This window comes from Rhinopithecus bieti, unplaced genomic scaffold (assembly GCF_001698545.2).
Source record: "Rhinopithecus bieti isolate Rb0 unplaced genomic scaffold, ASM169854v2 scaffold_32101, whole genome shotgun sequence".
In the NCBI taxonomy this organism is placed as follows: Eukaryota; Metazoa; Chordata; class Mammalia; order Primates; family Cercopithecidae; genus Rhinopithecus; species Rhinopithecus bieti.
This window is the reverse complement of record NW_016813601.1, coordinates 1-24,835: the sequence shown is the minus strand read 5'-3', so window position 1 is coordinate 24,835 and position 24,835 is coordinate 1. Positions and strand designations below refer to the sequence as shown.

At 37.8% G+C, this 24,835-nt stretch overlaps 1 protein-coding gene across 1 annotated transcript in view; it reads left to right on the top strand.

Annotated features, from left to right (window-relative positions):
• The window catches only part of LOC108513105 (zinc finger protein 33B-like), a gene marked incomplete at its 3' end in the record, with an annotated part of 23,052 nt that extends 5,713 nt beyond the window's left edge, over positions 1–17,339 (top strand). Inside the window, exons 3-5 of the mRNA XM_017848744.1 lie at positions 1,247–1,391; positions 1,667–1,762; positions 17,213–17,339. Of these exons, the coding sequence (XP_017704233.1) occupies positions 1,247–1,391; positions 1,667–1,762; positions 17,213–17,339 (368 nt within the window). The remainder of the gene's footprint in view (positions 1–1,246; positions 1,392–1,666; positions 1,763–17,212) is intronic.
• Positions 17,340–24,835: the final 7,496 nt, after the last annotated feature.

Genomic DNA, 24,835 nt, shown 5'->3' with positions numbered 1-24,835 from the left:
CGTCAAATTTAATATATTTAGGACATTTCTTGCTAGAATACTGTGTCCAACCTATTTTGCCCTAACTTTCCTGGTTTACATTGTGGCTCTTTTATCTGGGCAGCTGTTCATGGGGATAGGCAGAGGAAGCATTTTTTTTCTTAATGAATTGGTGACCACATTTTGTTGCTCTCTGTCTCCTATTGTCTGTGCCCTATTTGCATCCTGGTTTCTTCTACAGTAGTTCATGTAAATGTTGTTTTGTCCTTTGTCGTTCTCAGTAGAATTGGTTCTGTAAACAAAACCTGGTCACGTAATTTCAGTATATGCTCACGTCTCATCTTTGGCTCTCACTTTTTCACAGCAATGATCCCTAAAAGATGCGCCCTAGAGGATATCCAGAACAATCCAATTGGGTGTCTTCTCCTATGTACCCTACAAATGTTTCAAGTATAGTAGTTCCAAAATCTTTCCATTTTCTACACATCCTTATTATTGTCTCTGAATTAAAGGATTAGAACCCAGAATATGTATTGTGATGAAGAAAATGTCAGGCTCTTTTTCTACATTTTTAAATCCAAATGAGAATTAAATTAGAATTCATAATAAATGTACTGACAGTTTATTTCTGTGATTTGTAAATACAAATCTGTAGTTCACAGTAATATTCTTGAAAATGTTAAATGATCAAATACTTTGGAGACCATTGGTCTAAAATTGCTCTATAACCCATTTGCTTGGCTTTTCTTCTCAAGACAGCACCAGGCCATCTCCTGTGCTGTCTGCCCTTTTGTTGATGTCTGCACTGTGTTGCAGGCCCTCACTTTTGTTTGTGTCATCACCCCATGCTTATAAAGAACATAACAGAGTGTTCTTCATAATTCAACCAACAGCTGTACTTCCTCAGTGAAGCTCAAAGCAGAGCTAACTTTGCTCCTAACATTAGTCTATTGGGTTTGTACTTTCACCTTAGTACTTATAACATATTATCACATATATTTTCTTACCATTCTGTGTGTTCTCTGAACACAGGAAGACTTTTATTAATCTTAGTATTTTCAGCAGTGATTATAGTTCCAGGTACATTGTAGGAACTTGATTTTTTTTGTACATGAATTAATATCTTAATGCATTAATGGCAGAATGTTTCTGTTATGATCTTTTTTCCCTAAAAGTATAAAGCAAAACAAATACTCTGTGAATAATAATCATGGTAAGGATTAGCTCATACTTCTTTTTTCATGCCACCTAATTCTGAACATTTCAGGTAGAACAGAAGTTCCAGGGGTCAGTATCATTTAAAGATGTGACTGTGGGCTTCACCCAGGAGGAGTGGCAGCACCTGGACCCTAGTCAGAGGGCTCTGTATAGAGATGTGATGCTGGAGAACTGCAGCAACCTTGTCTCAGTGGGTAAGGTCTGTTCACTGTATCATTCTAAATAGCATTTGTTTATTCTTTTGATTGTGAAGCATATGGGCAGTCTGTATAGTTTAATGATATTTAAGGTTAGGCTTCAGGAGTCAGTGTTGATTGATCACCTCTGAGCACCAGAAGATACTTGTGTTCACCTCTCCAGTGAAAATGTTCCCCTGGCAACTTGAAGCAGCCCCAGAAGCTTCTTCCTGCTTCAAAGGCCTGAGTTCTAGACTGCTTGGTCCAAATCCTGAATTATTTCCTGTTTACAGGGTATTGTGTTCACAAACCAGAGGTGATCTTCAGGCTGGAACAAGGAGAAGAGCCATGGAGACTGGAGGAAGAATTCCCAAGCCAGAGGTTTCCAGGTGAGTTAATAGGTGCTGCACAGAGTCACATCAGGGGATTTGTTGTTTCCCAGTAGTTAATTCAGGGATTGGCAACTTTGGAACATTTTTCAAGAACATTTCCATAGGGGTCCTAACTTCTGGAAGTGATGGAGAATACTGATTCCTAAATCAAACCTCCAGATACTACTCACAAAAAATTTATTCTTTTTGAATCATTTTTTGAATGTTTACTATTCTTACACCTGCCAATAGTTCAGTCTTTGCCCACCTCAACTTTACTATTTTTGGTTATTTTTCTCAAAGCACTTTCAGTATCCCATCTTAACCTCCATTGTTTTGTGTTTATTCTGTGGTCATAATTTTTTATACACTCATTTTTAATCTCAGCAAATAAGTTTTGAGTACTTGCTGTGTGCTGAGGACAATGAAAAAAATTAGGCTGCTCTGGGTGTGGTAGCTCACACCTATAATCCCAGCACAGGTCGAGGTGGGCAGATCACTTGAGGTCAGGAGTTCGAGAACAGCCTGACCAACATAATGAAACCCCATCTGTACTAAAAATACAAAATTACCTGGGCATGGTGGCAGGTGCCTGTAATCCCAGCTACTTGGGAGGCCGAGGCAGGAGAATCACTTGAACCCGGGAGGCAGAGGTTGCAGTGAGCTGAGATTGTGCCACTGTACTCCAGCCTGGGTGACAGAGCGAGACTCTGTCTCAAAAATAAGTAAATAAATATATATGTAAAAAAATTATGTCTCTAAGTATATATACTTATATGTTTATGTGTATTAAGTGTTCTGTGGTTTTGAAGACTATGAAAGAAATTACAGCAAGTTAGATTGGCTGAATGTGGTACTTTAAGGAACAGTCAGGGGAAACCTTAATGAGGTCAACATTAGAGCAGAAACTTGAATGAAATGACTATGTGAGCCATGAGGATTCTGCTCCTTTTTAGCAGGGGTAATAGTAGCTGCTAGCCTTGGACAGGAATGTGCTTGGTGGTTTTCAGGAATAACCAAAAAATCACAGAGACTGAAGGGAGGAGTTGATTGGAAGAAGGGCAGGAGGTGAGGTGAGGGAGGCAGCTAGAGTCCAAAGGTGAGCCTATCATAAGCCTTACTCAGTTAATTTTATTTTTAATTTAGTGGTAGATTTTCAGCAGATGAGCAACATCTGATTTATATTTCTATAAGATGTTTCTCACCTGTATAGAGAAAATGTTGGGCAGGGCATAGGGCATAGAGAGCTCATTAAAGGCCTGTGGTAGTTTTCCTTATGAGTGATTGTGGTAGCTTAGACAAAGCCAGAAGGCAGGAGGGAATGGGATGAGGTTTGATTCTCAGTATTTGGAAAGTGGGGCAATAACATAAGAACTAACATTTGTAACATCAGAAGGAAGGGAAAGAGGTGTTTAAAGTATTTGAAGAAGTAATGGCTGGACCTTCTCAAATTTAGCAAAAGATATAAAACTACACATTCCCGAGTCTGAAGTAACATCAAATAAGTTAAGTCCATGGCAAACTCACACTGTAATTAAATCTTTGAAAACTAAAAACAAAAAACATTTTCAAGGTAGCCAGGGAGAAGCAACACATTCCCTACAGGGAATGACGGTGGGTTTCTCTTCTGAAACTGTGGTGGCTGGAAGGAAGTAGTATATTTTCTCAAGAACTGAAAGAGAAGCACTATCAAGTAAAAATTCTGTATCTTTTGAAACTATATTCATGAATAAAGGGGCACTAAAGGCATTATTAGACAGGGAAGCTAAGAGAAAATGTTGCTAGCAAACCTACCTTTAAAAATTGGCTAAAAGTTCTCTAAATAGGAAATAACAAAAGAAGGCTTGGAATGCAGGAAAGAAAGAAGATTGGAGGTTGGCAAAAATGGGGATAAATATATTTTTCTCATGAGTTTCTAGAATCATTTTTGATGGTTGGAGCAAAATGCGCTGTATGTAGGGAAAACACTTAAGACAATTATATTTTAAAAGTGGGGAGGGTAAAGGGGCCTAAGTGGAATGAAACTTGGTACATTTCACTTGAAGTGGTAAAATGCCTGACAGAGTGTGATAAGTTACATATGTACATTTTTATACCTGGAACAACTAGTGAGAAAACTATAAAATGTGGTACACTTAAAAACACTGTAAATAAACCAAGACGGAATCTAAAATTTAGGAATATTTATATTCCATAAAAAATATTTATAGAAAACAGAAAACAAAACAAATTGCAGCCTAACAGAGCAATATTACCTTAAATGTAAAAAGTACACTAATTAAAATATAAATTGGCAGAATGGAAAAAACATAAAACATGATTCTAAAATATTTAATTTTTGTGAGTACATAGTAGGTGTATATATTTTTGGGGTACAGGAGATGTTTTGATACAGGCACACAATGTCTCATAATCACATTAGGGTAAACTGGGTATCTATTCCCACAAGTATTTATCTTTTGTGTTATAAACAATCCAGTTATACTCTTTTAGTCACTTTAAAATGTACAATTAAATTATTTTTGACTATAGTCACCCTGTTGCGCTAGCAAATACTAGGTCTTATTCATTCTTTCTATTTTTTTTGTACCCTTTAACTATCCTCATCTTCCCCCCACCCCACCCCACTATCTTTCCCAGCCTCTGGTAACCGTCCCTTTACTTTCTGCCTCATCTCCATGAGTTCAGTTGTTTTAATTTTTAGCTTTCACAAATAAGTGATAACATGCAAAATTTAATATTCTGTGCCTCCATTTCCGTCTAGGTTGTTGCATATGACAGGAGCTCTCATTTTTTATGGCTGAATGGTACTCCATTGTGTATATGTATTACATTTTCTTTATCTGTGAATGTACACTTGGGTTGATTCCAAATCTTAGCTCTTGTGAATAGTGCTGCAGTAAACATGGGAGCAGAGATATCTCATTAATGTACTGATTTCTTTTCTTTTGGGTATATACCTAGGAGTGGGATTGCTGGATCATTTGATAGCTCTATTTATAGTTATTTTAGGAACTTCCAAACTGTTCTCTTTTAGCCACATGAAGTGAAAACCATGGTCTGTAAGTGCTCACCTGACTTTTAGTTCCCGTAAAACTGCTTCTTTTGTGTATAGTTGCCAATCTTAGTCTTACTGCAGGGGAGTGGGTATGATCGGTGGCGTTTTCTATTCCACCATCTTCCTCCACCCATCCTAAAAATGTTTTCTTAGGAAACTCGTAACATAGTGAACAACATAGGTTGATAAAGTATATAAAAAGATAAACTGTACAAACATTAATCAAAACAAAGAGTGTCACTATTAATATCAAATACAGTAGACTCCAGAGCAAAGAAAAGTATTAGACAAAAAGAACATTATGTAATGACAAAAGGATCAATCCAACAAAAATGCAATGATCCTAAATGTGTCTCTAGCAAACCTTAAAGTACATAAAACAAAACTGATTGAGCTGAAAAGAGAAAAGCACATTTTTAACTGTAGTTGGAAAATTCATCACTTCACCCTTAGCAGTTGGTAGAATTACTAGCCATGATTACTGGCAAATATAGAAGAACAGGACAGCAACATCAACCAACAGGACTGAAGCAACATTGTAGAACAGTGCTCAACAAGGCTGGGTGTGGTGGCCCACGCCTGTAATTCCAACACTTTGGGAAGCTGAGGTGGGCATGTTGCTTGAGGTCAAGAGTTCAAGAGTAGCCTGGATAACATGGTGAAATCCTGTCTCTCCTAAAAATACCAAAATTAGCCAGGCGTGGTGGCGCATGCCTGTAGTTCCAGCTACTTAGGAAGCTGAGGCACGAGAATCGCTTGAACTGGGAGGCGAAGATTCCAGTGAGCCAAGATTGTGCTACTACACTCTAGCTTGGGTTGCAGAGTGAGACTCTGTCTCAAAAAAAAAAAGGAAAAAGAATAGTGCCCAACAACAGCAAAATACAAATACAATTTTTTTCTGAAGTGTCCATGGAATATTCAGAAAGATAGATCATATCCTGGGCCATAAATAAGCCTTGACAGATTTAAAATAATTGAAATCATTCTGAGTATGTATGTTTTCTGGCCATAATGAAACCAAACTACAAATCAGTAATAGAATGACAATAGGAAAATATCTAGTCATTTAGAAATTAAACCTCAGACTTCTAAATAAAGTCTGGAGTGAAGAAGAGGCCTCAAATTCAATAGTAGAAGCGCATAGACTTAATGAAAATGAGACCATACCATATCAATATATGTGGGAGGTAGCTAAAGCAGTGCTGGTGGAGAAATATATAGCACTAAATGCTAACATTAGAGAGGATGATAGGTCGCAAACCCATAATTGACTTTCTACCTTAAGAAACTAGCAAAGAGCAAAATAAAACCTCTGTTAAGTAGAGGGAAGAAAATAACACTGGAAGCAGAAATCAGTAAAATTGAAAATAGGAAAAAGTAGAGAAAACGAATGAAAGAGAGGGTTCTTTGGGAAAAAAATCAATAAAATTGATAAGCATGTAGCAATATTGATTAAAAATATAAAATGAGATGACAAATCATCAATATCTGGAATGAAACGGAATATCACTCCACCATCCATTTAATAGTATAATAAGGGAATCTTGTCAACAACTTTATGCTCATAAATATGACAACATAGGCCAGGTGTGGTGGCTCATGCCTGTTATCCCAGCACTTTGGGAGGTCAAGGCGGGTGGATCACCTGAGGTCAAGAGTTCGCAACCACCCTGGCCAACATGGTGAAACTCCGTCTCTACTAAAAATACAAAAATTAGCCTGGCGTGGTGGCGCATGCCTGTAATCCCATCTACTCAGGAGGTGGAGGTAGGAGAATGGCTTGAACCCAGGGAGTGGGAGGTTGCAGTGAGCTGAGATTGCGCCATTGCGTTCTAGCCTGGGCAATAGAGCAAAACTCTGTCTCGAAAAAGCAAAGCAAAACAAAACAAAACAAAATGACAACATGGAAGAAATGTATCAGTTCTTCAGAAACCACAGACTATTATAACTCAAATCAGGGTGATATAGGTAATTTGAATGACGCATAGGTATTCATAAAGGTTGACATAATTTGAATCAAATAATTCAAATTTTAAATGAAAACCTCCAAAAAAAAATTTCCGAGTACCAGAGAGTTGTAGTCCTCACTAGAGAATTCTAGCAAACATTTACACAAGAATTAATGATGATTTTACACAATGTCCTCAGAAAATAGAAACGGGAACATTATTTTATTTTATTTATTTATTTATTTATTTGTTTGTTTGTTTGTTTGTTTACTTATTTATTGAGACAGAGTCTTGCTCTGTCACCCAGGCTGGAGTGCAGTGGTGCAATCTTGGCTCACTGCAATCTCTGCCTTCCGGGTTCAAGTGCTTCTCCTGCTTCAGCCTCCTGAGTAGCTGGGACTATAGGGGCATGCCACCATGCTCGGCTAATTTTTGTATTTTTAGTAAAGACGAGGTTCCACCATATTGGCCAGGCTGGTCCTGAACTCCTGACCTCGTGGTCCACCCACCTCGGCCTCCCAAAGTGCTGGGATTACAAGCGTGAGCCACTGTGCCCAGCCAAGTGGGAACATTTCTTAATACATTTAAAAAATTATTTTGATGTCAAAACCATACAGACAGTACAAAAATAATAAAACTACAGACCTATACCTCCCATGAATTTAGTAGCGAAAATCTTTAACAAAATACTAGCAAACAGAAAACAGTCATGTAAAAAGTATACACCATAACTAAGTGGGATTTACTTGAGTTATGTAAGCAAGACTGGTTCAACATTCAGAAATCAATCAGTGTAATTAACCCACCATAGGCTAAAGAAGAAAAATTATATAACCTTAGTTAATGTAGAGAAAACATTTGACAAAACGCAATATCCATCCATGATAAAAACTCTCCATACAAGACATTAAGAGGATCTTCCTCAGTTTGATAAACGAACATGTACAAAATATCTATAGCAAATGTATTTGCTGGTAAGATGAATGCTTTCCCTGTAAAACTGGGAACAAGGCAAGGGTGTTTGCTCTTGCTACTCTTATTCATTGCAGTATTGTAACTTCTATCAAGCACAATGAGGCAAGAAAATGAAATAGAAGGCATATGCATAGAGAATAAATAAAACTTTATATTTACATATGACATGATTGTATATGTAGAATATTACAAGGAATCTTAGAAAATAAAAACCTCAGGCCAGCCGCCATGGCTCATGCCTATAATCCCAGTACTTTGTGAGGCCGAGGTGGGTAGATCACCTGGGGCTGGGAGTTCAAGAGCAGCCTGACCAATATGGAGAAACCCCATCTCTACTAAAAATACAAAATTAGCTGGTGTGGTGGGCCATAGCAGTAATCCCAGCTACTTGGGAGGCAGGAGAATCGCTTGAACCTGGGAGGCAGAGGTTGCGATGAGCCGAGATCACGCCATTACGTGCCAGCCTGGGCAACAAGAGCGAAACTCTGTCTTAAAACAAAACAAAACAAAAAAAAGAAAAGAAAATGAAGACCTTCTAGAATGAATGAATGGTTTCCAAAAAGTTTCAGTGTCCAAGATGAACACATATAATCAATTTCTCTCCACTAACAATGAACATATGCAAATCTAAATTAACATAATACCACTTATTCTATAGGAAATTAAATGCTTTGGTATAAATTGAACAAAATATGTATAGGACTTCTGTGCTGAAAATTACAAAATGGTGATGAAAGAAATAAAAGAATACTGAAATAAATGAAGACGCATGGTCTCTTGATAGACTGGAAAACTCGATAAGTATGCTAGTTCTCTCCAAATTGATCTGTAGGTTTTTTTGTTTGTTTATTTGTTTGTTTTTTTGAGATAGAGTCTCACTCTGTGAGACTCACTCAGTGGCCTGATCTCGGCTCACTGCAAGTTCCACCTCCTGGGTTAATGCCATTCTCCTGCAGTCCCAGTAGCTGGGACTGCAGGCGTCCGCCACCACGCCCGGCTAATTTTTTGTATTTTTAGTAGAGACGGGGTTTCACAGTGTTAGCAGGATGGTCTCGATCTCTTGACCTCATGATCCGCCCACCTCGGCCTCCCAAAGTGCTGGGATTACAGACGTGAGCCACCGCACCCAGCCACATCTGTAGGTTTAATGGCGTTCCTGTCAAGATTCCAGTAAGGTTTTTCTCAGCTTTAAGCTTATTCCAAAATTTGCATAAACAGTCAAAGGAACTACATATATAAATTAAACAATTTTGAGAAAATTTTTCTTAGAAGTTTTGAGAAAAAGTATAATAGGAGGAATTATTGTATCCAATGTTAAGGCTTATTACATTAATCTCCCCGTTTCTGTGGTTTTGCTTTCTGCAGTTTCAGTTACCTGAGGTCAACTCTGGTTCAAAAATATTAAATAGGAAACTTCAGAAATAAAAAATTCCTAAGTTTTAAATTGCACACTGTTGTGAGTAGCATGATGAAATTTTGCACTGTCCTGTCCCAGGACATGAGTCAACCCTGTGTCCAGCATACCCAGGCTGTGTATGCTACCCATGAATTAATTACTTAATAACTGTCTTGATTATTTACTCTCATGATATGTGTTCAAGTAACCCTTATTTTACTTAATAATGGCCCTAAAGAGCAAGACTAGTGATGCTAGCATATTGTTACAACTTTTCTCTTTTATGATGTTGTTAATTTCTCCCTGTCCCTAATTTATAAATTAAACTTTATCATAGGTTGGTATATTTAGGAAAAAACACATAGTATTTATAGGGCTCAATACTATCTGAGGTTTCAGGCTTCCACTGGGTGTCTTGGAATGTATCCCCTTGGATAAGGAGTGACTACTGTATGTATATATTAGTGGCTATAATAAGTAAGAGGACAGGATGTTGGTAGAATATACACATAAGTAGAACATACACATAGAACAATGGAAAAGAATAGAAAACCTCAATATTGATTATGCTGTTATAGACTACATGTTCACATCTCCCCAAAATTCATATGTTGGAGCCCTCACCCCAGTGTGGTGGTGTTTGGAGATATGGAGCCCTTGGGAGGTAATTAGGGTTACAGTAGGTCATGAGGGTGAGGTCCTCAAGATGAGGTTAGTGCCTTATAGGAAGAGTAAGTGAGCTTGCTCGCTCTCCATGTGCATAGAGGAAAGGCGATGTGAACATACTGTGGCCATCTGTAAGCTGGGAAGAGGCCCTCACCAGGCCCTGGCCATACTGGCATCCTGATCTCAGACTTCCAGCATTCGGAACCGTGAGGAAATAAACTTCTGTTGTTTAAGCCACACAGTCTGTGGTATTTTGTTATGGCAGCCGAAGCTAAGACATTTGACAAACTGTTGACACAAATGCAAAAGAAATTCAGTCAGTTATTCAGCAAATGATGCTGGAGCATTTTAACATTATCTTGTTTTGTGTGTGGCAAAATATATGTGACATGAAATTTTCCATTTTAACAGGTTTTAAGTGGCATTGCGCTCACAGTGTTGTATAGCCATTACCACAATTTCTAAAACATTTTCATTATTTCAAACAGAAACTCTATTGCCATTAAGCAGTAACTACTCATTCCCCCCTCCCACCAGTCTATGGTAACCTCTTATCTAGTTTGTCTCTGTGAGTTTTGACTGTTGTGAATATTTCATGTCAGTAGTGTGACAACATTTGGCCTTTCATGTCTGCCTTATTTCACTTAGCATGATGCTTTCAGCTTTCATCTGTATTGTCTGTATTGTAACAAGTATCAAGACTTTCTTTTCTGGCTGTTTAATCCATTCATCTGTTGATGTACACTTGGGTCGTATACCTTTTGGCTGTTGTGAATAATGCTTCCGTGAACACTGGCATATCATCTGCTCAAGTTCCTGTTTTTCAGTTTTATTGGATATAAACCTAGGAGTAGATTTGTTTTCCAAAGTGTATTTAGCTTTTGGTTACCACTGAATTATTTAATAGTAAATAGCACAGACACTGTTTTTGGAACGTTGTCTTCACCCTGTCCACCTAGGCTAGGTGCAGTGGTGCTATCTTTGGCTCCACCACAACCTTGCCTCCTGTGTTCAAGTGATTCTCCTAACCCTTAGCTCCTGAGTAGCGGGGACTACTAGGCGCATGCCATCACACCCAGCTAAGTTTTTGATGTATTTAGTAGAGACGGTTTTCACCTTGTTGGCCAAGCCTCTGCTTGAAACTCCTGACCTTCAGTTGATCCACCTGCGTTTGACTTTCCCAAATGCGGATACAGGCCCGTGGGCCACCACACCCCAGCCTTACCTATCTTTTCTTGTGTTGCTCAGTATTTTTATGCTTATTGTAAGAATCCATCACTAAAACCCAAAGTTTTCCTTATGTTTTCTTCTAAAACATTGCTTCTAACTTTATTGGTTTAAGCTCTTATTTCAGTTCATTTTTGTATATAGTCAAAGTAGGATCTAAACTTTATTTTTCTAAACTCTTATTTTCATTGTGAAACCAGTTGGACCCGGCATCATTTTTGTCCATTTGTCATCATTCCTAGCAGAAACTCTATTGCCATCTAGCGTAACTACTCGTCCCCTTCCCACCCAGTCTGGTGGCAACCTTAATGTTTTGTTCTCTGTGAGTATGACTTTGTTGTGAATAAATCATTGTCAGTAGCGTGACAATATTTTGGCCTGCATCAACGAAAGAAAAGCTTTTCTTTCTCCCAGTTGAATAGAATAGACCCCTTGTTCAAAAAATCAGTTTGCCATAGGTAGTGTATTTTGGGCTCTCACTGTATTCTGTTGTCTGTATGTCTATACCCTATGCCATGACCACCACTGTTGGATTACTGTAGTTCTAATAGTTGTGAAATTGGACATTTTTGAGCCCTCGACTTTGTTCTTGTTTTTAAAAAATCGTTTTGGCTTTCAGGGCCTTATTATTCCATGTGATTTAAGAATCAGCTTTTTATTTTTGGTAAAATGCTGAGGATTTTGATAGGGATTGTGTTAAATCTGTATGATCATTTTGGATGTATTGGTCCTTTAACAATAGACATCTCTCCAACTATTCAAACATGGAGATACTGTTTCCTTTATTATGCTTTTTAATATTTTCATCAGTATTTTGTAGTTTTCAGTGTACAGTCTGCACTCTTGTTTAACTTTATTTCTAGTAGTTATTTTATTTTTTAGACGTGCTATAGATAGAATTGTTATCTTATTTTCTTCAGATTGTTCTTTCAAGGTGTGTAGCAACACACTGGTTTTTGTTGTGTGCTAATTCCGCAACTGCGTAATTCATTCATTACTATAGTATCTTTCTTGTAGATTCTTTATAATCTATCTTTAGGATTGTATCACCTGTACTTGAGTAGACATAGTTTTACATCTTCCTTTGCGATGGATGCCTTTCTTTCTTTTTCTTGCTTGGCTGGAACTTCTACTGCAGTGTTAAATAGCACTAGCAAAAGTGGGTATTTTTGTCTTCTTCCTGATGTTAAGAGGAAAGCTTTCTCTCATCAGTGAATATGATGTAAAGCTGTGAATTTTTTTTTTTTTTTTTTTTTTTGAGACGGAGTCTCGCTCTTTTGTCCAGTCTGGAATGCAGTGGCATGATCTCAGCTTACTGCAAGCTCCATCTCCCAGGTTCACACCTTTCTCCTGCCTCAGCCTCCCGAGTACCTGGGAGTACAGGCGCCCGCCACTACGCCCGGCTAATTTTTTATGTTTTTAGTAGAGACGGGTTTTCACGGTGTTAGCCAGGATGGTCTCGATCTCCTGACCTCAAGTGATCTGCCCGCCTCGACCTCCCAAAGTGCTGGGAATACAGGCGTGAGCCACCGTGCCCGGCCAAGCTGTGAATTTTCCATAAACGCCCTTTATCATGTTGAAGAAGTTCTATTCTGTTTTGTGTTTTCTGAATGTATTTATCCTGAAAGGGGGTTGGATTTTGTCAACTGCCTTTCCTGCATCAACTGCGATAATCATGTCCTTTTTTTACTTGTTTTATTAATGAAGTATATTGCATTGATTTTCTTTCTTTCTTTTTTTTTTTTCTAAACATTGATTTTCTTACGTTGAACAACACAGGCATTTCCAGGATAAATCCCCCTTGCTCACTTGGTCATGGTGTATAGTCCTCTTGATATACCATTAAATATATTTTACTGGTATTTGTGTATGTGTGTGTGCGTGTGTGTGTGTGTGTAGCTTTGTATCTGTATTCATAGGCATCATTCATTCATTTTATTCATTTGCATTTGTATTTTTTTTTTTTTTAAGAGACAGAGTCTCACTCTGCTGCCCAGGCTGGAGTGCAGTGGCACAATTATGGCTCACTGCAGCCTCGAACTCCCAGGCTTAAGTGATCCTCCCCACTCAGCCTCCTGAGGGGACTACAGCTGTACACCACCATGCCCACTATGCCCAGCTATCTTTTATTTTTTTGGTGGAAACGGTCTCACTATGTTGCTCATGCTGGTCTTGGACTCCTGGCATCAAGTGATCCACTTGGCCTCCCAAACCTCAGGGATTACAGGTGCTATCCACCATGCCCAGCCACAGTCTAAAACTATTAACTGTAAGAACTGTCAGTTTCTCCCTTGCATTCTGTCAGTGTTTGCTTTACATGTTTCAAATAGTTACAATTTTTATATCTTATTGATGGAATGACCCTTTATTCATATATAGTATCCTTCTTTGTCTCTTGTAACAGCTTATGACTTAATCTATTTTGGGTGTAATTAGTATAGCCACCCCAGTTCTCTTTTGGTGGCTATTTTCTTGGAATATCTTTTATCAGCCTTTCAGTTTTAATTTATTTGTGTCTTTGGATCTAAAGTCAGTTTGTTTTGGGCAACGTGTAGTTTGATCATGTTTTTAAAAAATCTATTCTGAAGCTAGGTGGTTCCCAGCACTTTGGGAGGATCTCTTGAGACCAGGAGTTGGAGACCAGCCTGCTCTACAAAGTGAGACCACTACATTTGGCTTGCCCAAATGTAGGGTAATAGGGGAGATGGGTGGGATTTGAAATCTATTAGCAGCCAATTATCACAAATGCAGTTAGGCTGTTTATCATAATACCTCATGATTTTATTTGTGTAACAGTTTTGAATGACAGCATAGAGATGGAGAACAGATTCGTGGTTGCCAGTGTTAGGAAGGCAGAGAAGGTGGGAGATAGCTGTAGTTACCATGTGTGGGATCCTTGTGATGGGACTGTTCTGTATCGCCAACGTTGTGATTTTCACAAAAATCTATACATGTGGCAAAATTTATAGAACTAGATATATGCAACTAATGCATGTGAAACTTGTGAAATCTGAATAAGGTTGATTGAATGAATTAATGTCAGTTCTTGGCTGATATTGAACTGTAGTTCTGCAAATTATTACCATGGAGAAAACTGTGTGAGGGATATACAGAATCTTCTCATTATTTCTTCGAGCTGCATGTCAGTTTAAGAATTGTGTCCAGGCTGGGTGCGGTGGCACATGCCTGTAATCTCAGCACTTTGGGAGGCCAAGGTGGGTGGATCACTTGAACTCAGGAGTTTGAGACCAACCTGAGCAACATGGTGAAACCCCATCTCTACAAGAAGTAAAGATGTTAGCCAGGTGTGGTGGTGTGTGCCTGTGGTCCCAGCTACTTGGGAGGCTCAGGTGGGAGGATCGCTTGAGCCCAGGAGGTCAAGGCTGCAGTAAGCTGTGATGGCACCATTTCACACCAGCCTGGGTGACACAGTGAGACCTTGCCTCAAAAATAAAAAAGAATTGTCTTCAAATAAAAAGTTTTGTAAATTGCCTACCAACTATTAATAATTCAGCTTCTTAATCTTTAATAAAGGTAACAGGCCGGGTGTGGTGGCTCACGCCTGTAATCCCAGCACTTTGGGAGGCTGACATGGGCAGATCACGAGGTAAGGAGATGGAGACCGTCCTGGCCAACATGGTGAAACCCCGTCTCAGCTAAAATACGAAAAATTTAGGCGGGCATGATGGTACGCGCCTGTAGTTCCAGCTACTCGTGAGGCTGAGGCAGGAGAATTGCGAGATGGCACCACTGTGCTCCAGCCTGGCGACAGAGCAAGATTCCATCTCAAAAAGTAAAATAAAATAAAATAAAATAAAATAAAATAAAATAAAATAAAATAAAATAAAGGTAACGGCCAAAAACATTTTGTACACTATTTGTTGAAAAATCACAGCACACTTTCTATATGAGAGATGCTGGATCTCTTCTATCAGCAGTTTTACTGAATCTCATAGAGGATCTACTGTCCATTACACAGACAAGAAAAAAATAATAAAACATAAAGGTTGGGAAGTCAAATTGTCATTTTGTGTGCAGACGATTTGATTATCTGTACAAGCAAAAGTAAATGTTACACAGAAGTTATTTAAATTACTAAAATCAGTTAGTTTAGTGAAGTGGTTGGCTGTAAGAACAATGCATAATATCAGTTGTGTGTTATTTATACACCATGAAACAAGTATATAAGAAACAATTTTCTTGAGAATTATATGAGATATAATCACATACTGTACTCCACCAGTTTTATGTGTATAAATCAATCATTGTTAGTGTATTTGCAGGATTATGCAAACTTCCTGACAATTTTTTTTTAACTTTTTTTGAGATGGAGTCTTGCTTTGTCGCCCAGGCTGGAGTGCAGTGGCGTGGTCTCAGCTCACTGCAACCTCTGCCTCCCAGGTTTAAGCCAATTCTCCTGCCTCAGCCTCCTGAGTAGCTGGGATTACACAGCCTCCTGAGTAGCTGGGATTACGGCGCATGCCACCACACCCAGCTGATTTTATATTTTCACCATGTCGGCCAGGCTGGTCTCAAACTCCTGACCTCAGGTTATCCATGCACCTCAGCCTCCCAAAGTGCTGAGATTACAGATGTGTGCCACCATACCTGGGTGACAACTGTTTTTTTGAGACAGAATCTTACTCTGTCGCTCAGGCTGGAGTGCAGTGGTGCGATCTCCACTCACAGCAACTTCCACCTCCTGAGTTCAAGCGATTCTCCTGCCTCAGCCTCCCGAGTAGCTAGGATTGCAGGCATGCACCACTATGCCTAGCTAATTGTTTGTATTTTTAGTAGAGATGGGGTTTCACCATGTTGGCCAGGCTGGTGTGGAACTCCTGACCTCAAGTGATCTGCCTGCATAGGCCTCCCAAAGTGCTGGGATTATAGGCATGAGGCACCACGCCCAGCCGACAGTGTTTCTTAGAACATTGTCATCATCCCTGAAACAAAGCCAATATCCGTTAGCAATTACTTTCTCTTTCCCCTTTCCTGTAGCCCTTGGCAACCAAAATTGAATTTTCTGTCTTTGTAGATTTGCCTAATCTGGATGTTTCATAAAAATGAACTGTATGTGACCTTTTCTGCCTGGTTTCTTTTTCTTAGCATAACATATTCAAGGTTCATCCATGTTGTAGCATGTATCAATATTTCATTTGTTTTTTATGGCCATATAACATGGTGTATAGATATACTACATTTTATGTATCCATTTGTCAGTGGATGGACATTTGGTTTTAGTTCTACTTCTTGACTATTATGAATAATTCTGCTGTAATTGTTCATGTCTACGTTTTCACATGGACATGTATTTTCATTCATTTCAGATATATACCTAGAAGTAGAGTGCTGGTTATACGGTGTCTCTGTGTTTAGCTTTCTTGGGAACTACCCGATTATTTCTCATAGCAGCCACAATACTTTACAATCCTGCCAGCAATGCATGAATTTTCCAGCTTCTCCAGTTTGCCAACACTTTGTATTAATATTATTATTATTATTTATTTTACCAATCCAGTAGTTGTAAAGAGTTATCTCATTGTGGTTTTTTGCATTTCCCAATGGCTAATGATGTTGAACATCTTTTCTTTTTTTTTCTTTTTGAGATGGAGTCTCGCTGTGTCGCCCAGGCTGGAGTGCAGTGGTGCAATCTCGGCTCACTGCATCCTCTGTCTCCTGGGTTCAAGCAGTTCTCTGCCTCAGCCTCCTGAGTAGCTGGGATTACAGGTGCCCACCACCACACCCAGCTAATTTTTGTATTTTTGGTAGAGATGGAGTTTCACCATGTTGGCCAGGCTGGTTTTGAACTTCTGGCCTCGTGATCCACCTGCCTTGGCCTCCCAAAGTGCTGGGATTACAGGTGAGAGCCACTGCTCCTGGCCTGATGTTGAACATCTTTTTACATACTCATTGGCTATTCATGTATCTCCTTTGTCTATTTAAAACATTTACTTTAGTTCATGACTTACAGAAAAATTGGGGAGATAGTAGAAAGAATTGCCGTTTACCCAGTTTCTGCTGTTACTAATATATTAGGATGGTACGTTTGCAACAGCTGTTGAAACAGCATTGGTACATGATTATTGACTAAAGTCCATATTTTTATTTAGGGTCTGCTGATTTTTACCTAATGTCCTTCTTTGTTCCAGGATCCTTTCCAGGGCACCATATTACATTTAGTTGTTATGTCTCTTTAGGCTCCTCTTGGCTATGGTGGTTTCCCAGACTTTCCTTGTTTTGGATGACCTTGACAGTTTGGAGGAGTCCTGGTGAGGTATATACAAATTCCATTTATTGGAATGTCTTATGTTTCTCTCAAGATAAGACTGGGATTATAGGTTTTGGGGAAAAAGGCCACAGTGGTAAAGTACCTTTTTGGTCACGTATCAAGCATGCATACTGTCACCATGTTTTGTGACTTTTGATGTTGGCCTTAAATGTCTCGGCAAACATGCAGTTTGTCCACTATAAAGTTACATCTTTTTCCTATTTTCCATATTGTACACATTGGAACAATGTTACTCTGCACAACTCACACGTAAGAAGTGGAGATTTATGAATTTTGTTGCTGTTGTTTTTTAGAGCACTTTCTTTCTTTCACTACAAGATGGTCCAGGCTCATCTTATATATTCCCTTTCTGAAATCAGCCACCATTTCTTCATGTAATCCTGGTTCCTATTATTTGAGAATGGTGTTAGAAACGAAGATAGGGGCTAATGGTATGCTAGGATGTGGCCATCTCAGCTGACAGAACAGGGAAATATGCATGTGTATAATCCATGTAATATACTTACTTATAAATAGTTCTACATGTAACCATCTGTATCTCTCTTAAGCTAAACATGTGTTTGTACTTATACCTTCAACTCTTCATTACTACATGGATCATTCTAACTTTCTTCCCTTGCTTCACTGTAAATTACCGTATCCAACAGTAAGAAATCTGGCTCTAACCATCCATCATCCATTTACTTTCTTTTTTCTTTTTCTTTTTTTTTTTTTTTTTTTTTTTTTTTTTTTTGAGGTGGAGTCTCACTCTGTCACCCAGGTTGGAGTGCAGTGGTGTGATCTCAGCTCATGGCAACCTCCACCTCCTGAGTTCAAGTATTTGTACTGCTTCCGCTTCCCAAGTGACTGGGGCTACAGGTGCTTACCACCATGCCCAGCCAATTTTTGTGTTTTTAGTAGAGATAAGATTTTGCCATGTTTGACAGGCTGGTCTAGAACTCCTGATCTTAGGTAATCCACCCACCTCAGCCTCCCAAAGTGCTGGGATTAAAGATGTGAGCCACCACTCCTGGCATTCCATTTATTGTCATTATTCTTTCCCTGTATACATGTATAGCACTGTCAGAATTGTTAATCATACCAACGTGGAATATAATTTTATAATTTTATCAACTAAGATACAGTACTTATGTGCAGATTTGCCTTTAGTCTCACAGACTTCTATCTCTTTCCGAAGTAATTAAGGTCAAGACTTCCTCCTGCATTGAAGGGGTTCCTTCACTGATACTATTTTTTTGCATTTGTAATGCAATTAGATAGTTTTGGTACAGGATGCCTTTATTCCTGGCTTCTCCTGAACCCATGACTTAGGTGAAATGGGTAATTCCTTGAAATACACAAACTACCAAGACTTACATAGAATAAATAAACCATTCAAACAGACCAATATCATTAAATAAATTGAATCCATAAAGCTTTCAGAAAAGGAGAGAAAAGAAAAGAAAGAAAGAAAATAAATTATCAGACGTTTTTGGTTTCATTGGTGATTTCTGTGCAACATTTAAGGAAGAAATATACCAGTTCCCCACAGTGTCTTTCAGAAAAGTGATGCAAAGGGAATCTTCCTAACAGGTTTTTAAAAGGTTGCTTTTTCTCTTATCCTAAAAGCATTTGAAGACCCTGCAAAGAAGAAAAAACACACCCTAATATCACTCATGAATATAGATGCAAAAATACAAATAGAATCCAACATTGTATAAAAATAATTAGATGCCATGACCACTCAAGGCTGATCACAGTTTGAAAATCAATTAATGTGGCCGGATGCGATGGCTTACGCCTGTAATCCCAGCACTTTGGGATGCTGAGGCGGATTGATCACCTAACGTGAGGAGTTGGAGACCAGCCTGGTCAATGTGGTAAAACTCTGTCTCTACTAAAAATACCAAATAAGCTGGGCGTGGTAGAGTGTGCCTGTATTCCCAGCTCCTCTGAAGGCTGAGGCAGGAGAATTGCTTAGAACCTGGAATGCAGAGGTTGCAGTGAGCTGAGATTGCACCACTGCATTTAAGCATGGGCAACAGAGCAAGACTGTCTCAAAAAAAAAAAAAGAAAAAAAAAATCAGTTTATGTAACCTGCCACATCAACAGGCTACAGAAGAAAACCATATCATGTCAATTGATGGACAAGAAGCATTTGATAAAATCCAACACCCATTCACGATAAAACTGAGCACAATAGGAATAGAGAGGAACTTCCTCAACTGGATAAAAAAAAAATCTACCAAAAAACTATTACTAAGATTGTAATGGTGAGACACTGGGTACTTTCTCCCTAAGATAAGGAAACAAGATGTCCTGTCTCCTTACTCTTACTCTACATCTCATTGGAAATTGTAGGTAATGCCATAAGACAACAACGTAAGAGGCATACAGATGGACAAGGAAGAAATAAAACTTTCTTTGTTCGTGCAGCCATGATTGCCTAAGGAGGAAATTCTAAAGAACTCCCAAAACTATTAAGTCTTTATAGCAAAGTTGAAGGATAGAAGCTTAATATAGAAAAATCGGTTCCTTTTTTCATTATGTAGTTGTGTTGTCTTTTTATTGTTGAGTTGTAAGAGTTTTTTACATACTCTGTGTACCAGTCGCTAATTACATATGTTATTAGCCAATGTTTTTCTCCCATTTGTGCGTTGTCATTTTATTGTCTTTGTACTTGATAGCAAAATAATTTTTCATTCCATGAAGTCTAATTTGTTTTTTCTTTTGTTGCTTGTATTTTTGGTATGTTCTCTAAAAGGGCTTTGTCTATCTCCAGGGCATGAAGATCCACTCCTGTATTTTCTTTAAGTAATGGCTTTTAAATGTAGACCTGTGATCCATTTTCAATTAGTTTTTGTATATGTTGTGAGGAAAGGAATAATTTTGATTGTTTTGCATACAAATATTCAGTTGTCTCAGCATCATGTCTTGAAAAGGTGATTTTCTTTTTTTTCTTTTTTTTTTTTTTTTTTTGAGACAGAATGTCACTCTGTTGCCCAGGCTGGAGTGCAGTGGTGTGATCTTGGCTCACTGCAACCTCCGTCCTCTGGGTTCAAGCAATTCTCCTGCCTCTGCCTCCTGAGTAACTGGGATTACAGGCATGCACCACCACACTTGGCTAATTTTTTTATATTTTTAGTAGAGATGGAGTTTCACCATATTGGCCAGGCTGGTCTCGAACTCCTGACCTTGTGATCTGCCCACTTCAGCCTCCCAACATGCTAGGATTCAGGCATGAGCTACTACGCCCAGCCAAAAAGGTGATTTTTCAACATTAAATTGTCTTGTCTTGGCATCATTGTTGAAAACTACCTGAACATAATATATAGTAGTGTTTATTTATGAATTCTCAATTTTATTTCCCATGTTTACCACTATGCCAGTATCATACCATCTTGATTATTGTAATTTTGTAACAAATTTTCACATTGAGAAGTGTATGTCTTCTAACTTTCTACTTTTTTTTTTTTTAAGATAGTTGTGATTATATTCAGTTCCCTAAATTTCCACATGAAATTTTAGACCAGCTTGTTAATTTCTTCAAAAAGGCAGATGGGATTTTGGTAGGGATTGTGTTGAATTTAGATATTAATTTGGCAGTTATTGCCATCTTAACCATATGAACACTATTCAGTGCCTTTCCATTTACTTAGGCTGTCTTTAATTTCTTCCATCATTGTTTTGTGGTTTTCAGACTATAATCTCTGCATTTCTTTGATTACAGTTATAAGTATTTTATTCTTTTTGATGCTATTGTAAATGGAATTTATTTATTTATTATTTGTTTGTTTATTTATTTATTTATTTTTTGAGACAGAGTTTTGCTCTTATTGCCCAGGGTGGAGTTCATTGTCACGATCTCGGCTCACTGCAACCTCTGCTTCTGGGATTCAAGTGATTCTGCTGTCTCAGCCTCCCAAGTAGCTGGGACTATAGGCACATGCCACCATGCCTGGCTAACTTTTTTGTATTTTTAGTAGAGATGGGGTTTCACCATGTTGGCCAGGCTGGTCTCAACCTCCTGACATCAGGTGATCCACCCACCTCGGCATCCCAAAGTGCTGAGATTACCGGCTTGAGCCATTATGCCCCGTCAGAATTCTGTTTAAAATTTCATTTATGATTTGTTTGTTGTTAGTGAACTTGCACCCTGCAACATTGTTGAACTCTTTTATTAGTTTTAATATTGTTTTAGTAGATTATTTAAGATTTTCTATATGCATGAGGAGTCAACTGCAAATACAGATAGTTTCACTTTTTTTTTTAAATCTGAATTCTTCTTCCCCTTGCTTTTCTTGACTAGAATCTCCTGTGTGATGTGTAACCAGCAAGAGGACATTCTTGTCTTTTTTTTGTTCTTAGAGTAAAATCATTGTACCTTTCATTATTTAGTGTAATGTTAGTGGTGGACTTTTTGTAGATGCCTTTAATCAGGCTGAGGAAGTTTAACTCTATTCCTGGTTTGCTGATTGTTTTCATAGAGAAGACGGGCATTGGATTGTGTTAGATACTTTTTCTCTATACCGAGATGATCACGTGGTTATTGTTTCTTTTCTACTTAACGTGGTGTATGAATTGATTTTCAAATGATAAACCAAACTTGCATTACTAGGATAAATCCCACTTGATCACTATATGTAATCCCTTTTATATACTATTATATTTTAGTTTTTTTGAGGATTTATAGGTCTGTAATCATGACACATGGATCTGTAGTTTTTTTCATGTCTGGTTTTGGTACCAGGGTAGTATTGGGATCATAGAATGAGCTGGCAAGTATTTCTTCTTATTTTTTTTGGAGTTTTTGAGTAATTGATAATTCTTTTTAAATGTTTGATAAAATTCTCCAGTGAACCCATATGGATCTGTGTTTTGTTTCTGTTTTTGTAATGGGAAGTTTTCTTGTCTGTTTTTTGTCTTTTTTGAGACAGGGTCTCACTATATTGCCCAGGCTGGAGTACAGTGGTGCAGTTATGGCTCACTGCAGCCTGACTTCCCAGGCTCAGGCAATTTTCCCACCTCAGCCTCCCAAGTAGCTGGGACTACAGGCATATGTCACCACACCCAGCTAATTTTTTGTATGTTTTTTTGTAGAGATGGGGTTTCACCATGTTGCTGGGCTGGTCTCAAACTCCTGAGTTCAAGTGATCCACCTGCCTTGGCCTCCCAAAGTGGTGTGATTACAGGCATGAGCCACTGCATCCCACTTGTAATGGGGAGTTTTAAATTTACAACTTCACTCTTTTTACTTGCATAAGTCATTTCAGATTTTTCTTTTTCTTCTTGAGTTGGTTTTAGTCGTTTTTGTTTTATGGATATTTCCATTTTGTTGAAGTTAATTTGTTGGCATACATTGTTCCTACCATTCTTTGTAATTATTTTTAGTTCTGTAAGAGTACTAGTAATAAATACATCGTTAATCTCTGCGTTTAGCAATTTGAATCTTCTTTTTCTTTTTTTTAATGTCAGTCTAGTTAGAGGTTTGTATATTTTGTTGATCTTTTCCAGGAATCAGCTATTGTTTTTCTGTTCTCTAGTTCATTAATTTTTACTCTATAATCTTTATGCTTTCCTGTCTTCTGCTTGCTTTGGGTTTGTATTGCTGCTCCTATCCAGTGTTTTAAGGTGGAAAATTATTGATTTGAGATCTTTTTTAATATGGTAATTACAGATACAAATCTGTCTCTAAGCATTGCTTTATCTGTGTTTCAGAAGCTTGAGTATGTCTTCATTTTTATCTCAAAGCATTTTTTAAAATTTCCCTTCTTATTGCTTGACTCTTTTTTTTTTAACTTTGGAATGTGTTATATAATTTGTGCACATTTGCGCATTCTCAAAATTCCTTTGTCTTACTGATTGGTAATTTCCACTGTGGTCAGAGAATCATTTTAAATTTATTCTGCGGAATGTTTCATGTGTACTTTTGAAGAATACCTTATTCCACTGTTTTTGAGTGGAATGTTCTGTCTACATCTCATAGATCTGGTTGCTTTAGAGTGTCCTCTATATTTTCTGTTGCCATGTTTATATTGTGCCCAGTTGTCCTAACCATTATTGAAAATGGGGTATTACAGTTTTGCAGTTAGTATCGTAGACTTGTGTATTTTTTCTTTTAATTCTGTCAGTTTTTGCTACACATGCTTTGAGGCTGTGTTAGTAGTACATATGCTTAGAATTGTTATGTCTTCTTTATTGATTGACCCTTTTATTGTTATATTAATAAAATTCCCCTCTTTATCCCTAGTAAAATTTTTGTATTGAAGTGTATTTTGTGTGATATTGGGATAGCTACTCCAGCCTTATAGGTGCCATGTGCCTGATATATCTTTTTCTGTTTTCAAATTTTCATTCTCTTATAGACAGCACATGTTTGGATTTTCACACTTTCGACAACCTGAGAATTGTTGCTTTTTGATTGGATTTTCAAATCATTCCCTTTTTCCTGTTGTTATTGCTATACAGATGGTTCCTGACTTACAGTGGTTTGACTTACGATTTTTTAACTTTTCAATGAGTTTATTGGGTATGTTCAGGATTTACGAAGGTTCAACTTACTATTTTTTCTAACTTTACTAGAATGTATTCCCATTTTAAGTGGAAAAGCAGTATTTTTAACTAATTTGACTAGTATCAGGATGTAACTTGATGGTAAGTCAAGGAGCATCTGTAGTTGGATTTACTTCTGCCATCTTTGTTTTTGGTCTCGTGCTTTTTTGATACTCTATTCCTTTTACTTCTGATTTCTTTTACATGACATGAGTATATTTTATTTTATTATTTTTATAGGTTTCGAGAGTACAAGTGCAGTTTGGTTACCCAGACATGTCGCATAGAGGTGAAGTCTGGGCTTTTAGTGTGGCCATCAGCAGAATAGTATACATTGCACCCATCAAGTAATTTCTTATCCTTCACCCTCCTCCTCACCCCTGCAAGTCTCCAGTGTCTCTCATTCCACTCTGTATGTTTATGTGTACATAACATGAAATGAATATATTTTAGTATAACGTTTTAATTTTTAAAATTACTGTGTCCCTTTGAAAATTTATTTACGTAGTGGTTGCTCTAGAACTTACCTAATAAATCTTACCTTACCAAAATCTACTTCAGATTTCTACTACCTTAACTCTAGTAAAATACAGAAACACTACTTATATATAGCTCTATTTCGTCTTCTCCATTTGTTATTTTTATATATAGTACATATATATTTAAAATCCAACAATATATTTTTATATAGACTGAGCATCCCAAATCCGAAAATCTCAAATGCTCCAAAATCTGAAACTGAGTGCCAACATGCTCAACATGCTCAAAGGAAATGCTTGTTGGAGTAATTCAGATTTTAGATTTCTGGATTTGGGAAGCTCAACCAGTAAGTATAATGTAAACATTCCAAAATTTGGAAAAAATCTAAAGTCAGAAACACTTTTGATGCCAAGCATTTCAGATAAGGGATACTCAACCTGTAATTGTTACTTTGTGTCATCTGATGTCTTTTTTTTTTTTTTTTTCTTTTTTAACTTTAAGTTCTGTGATACATGTGCAG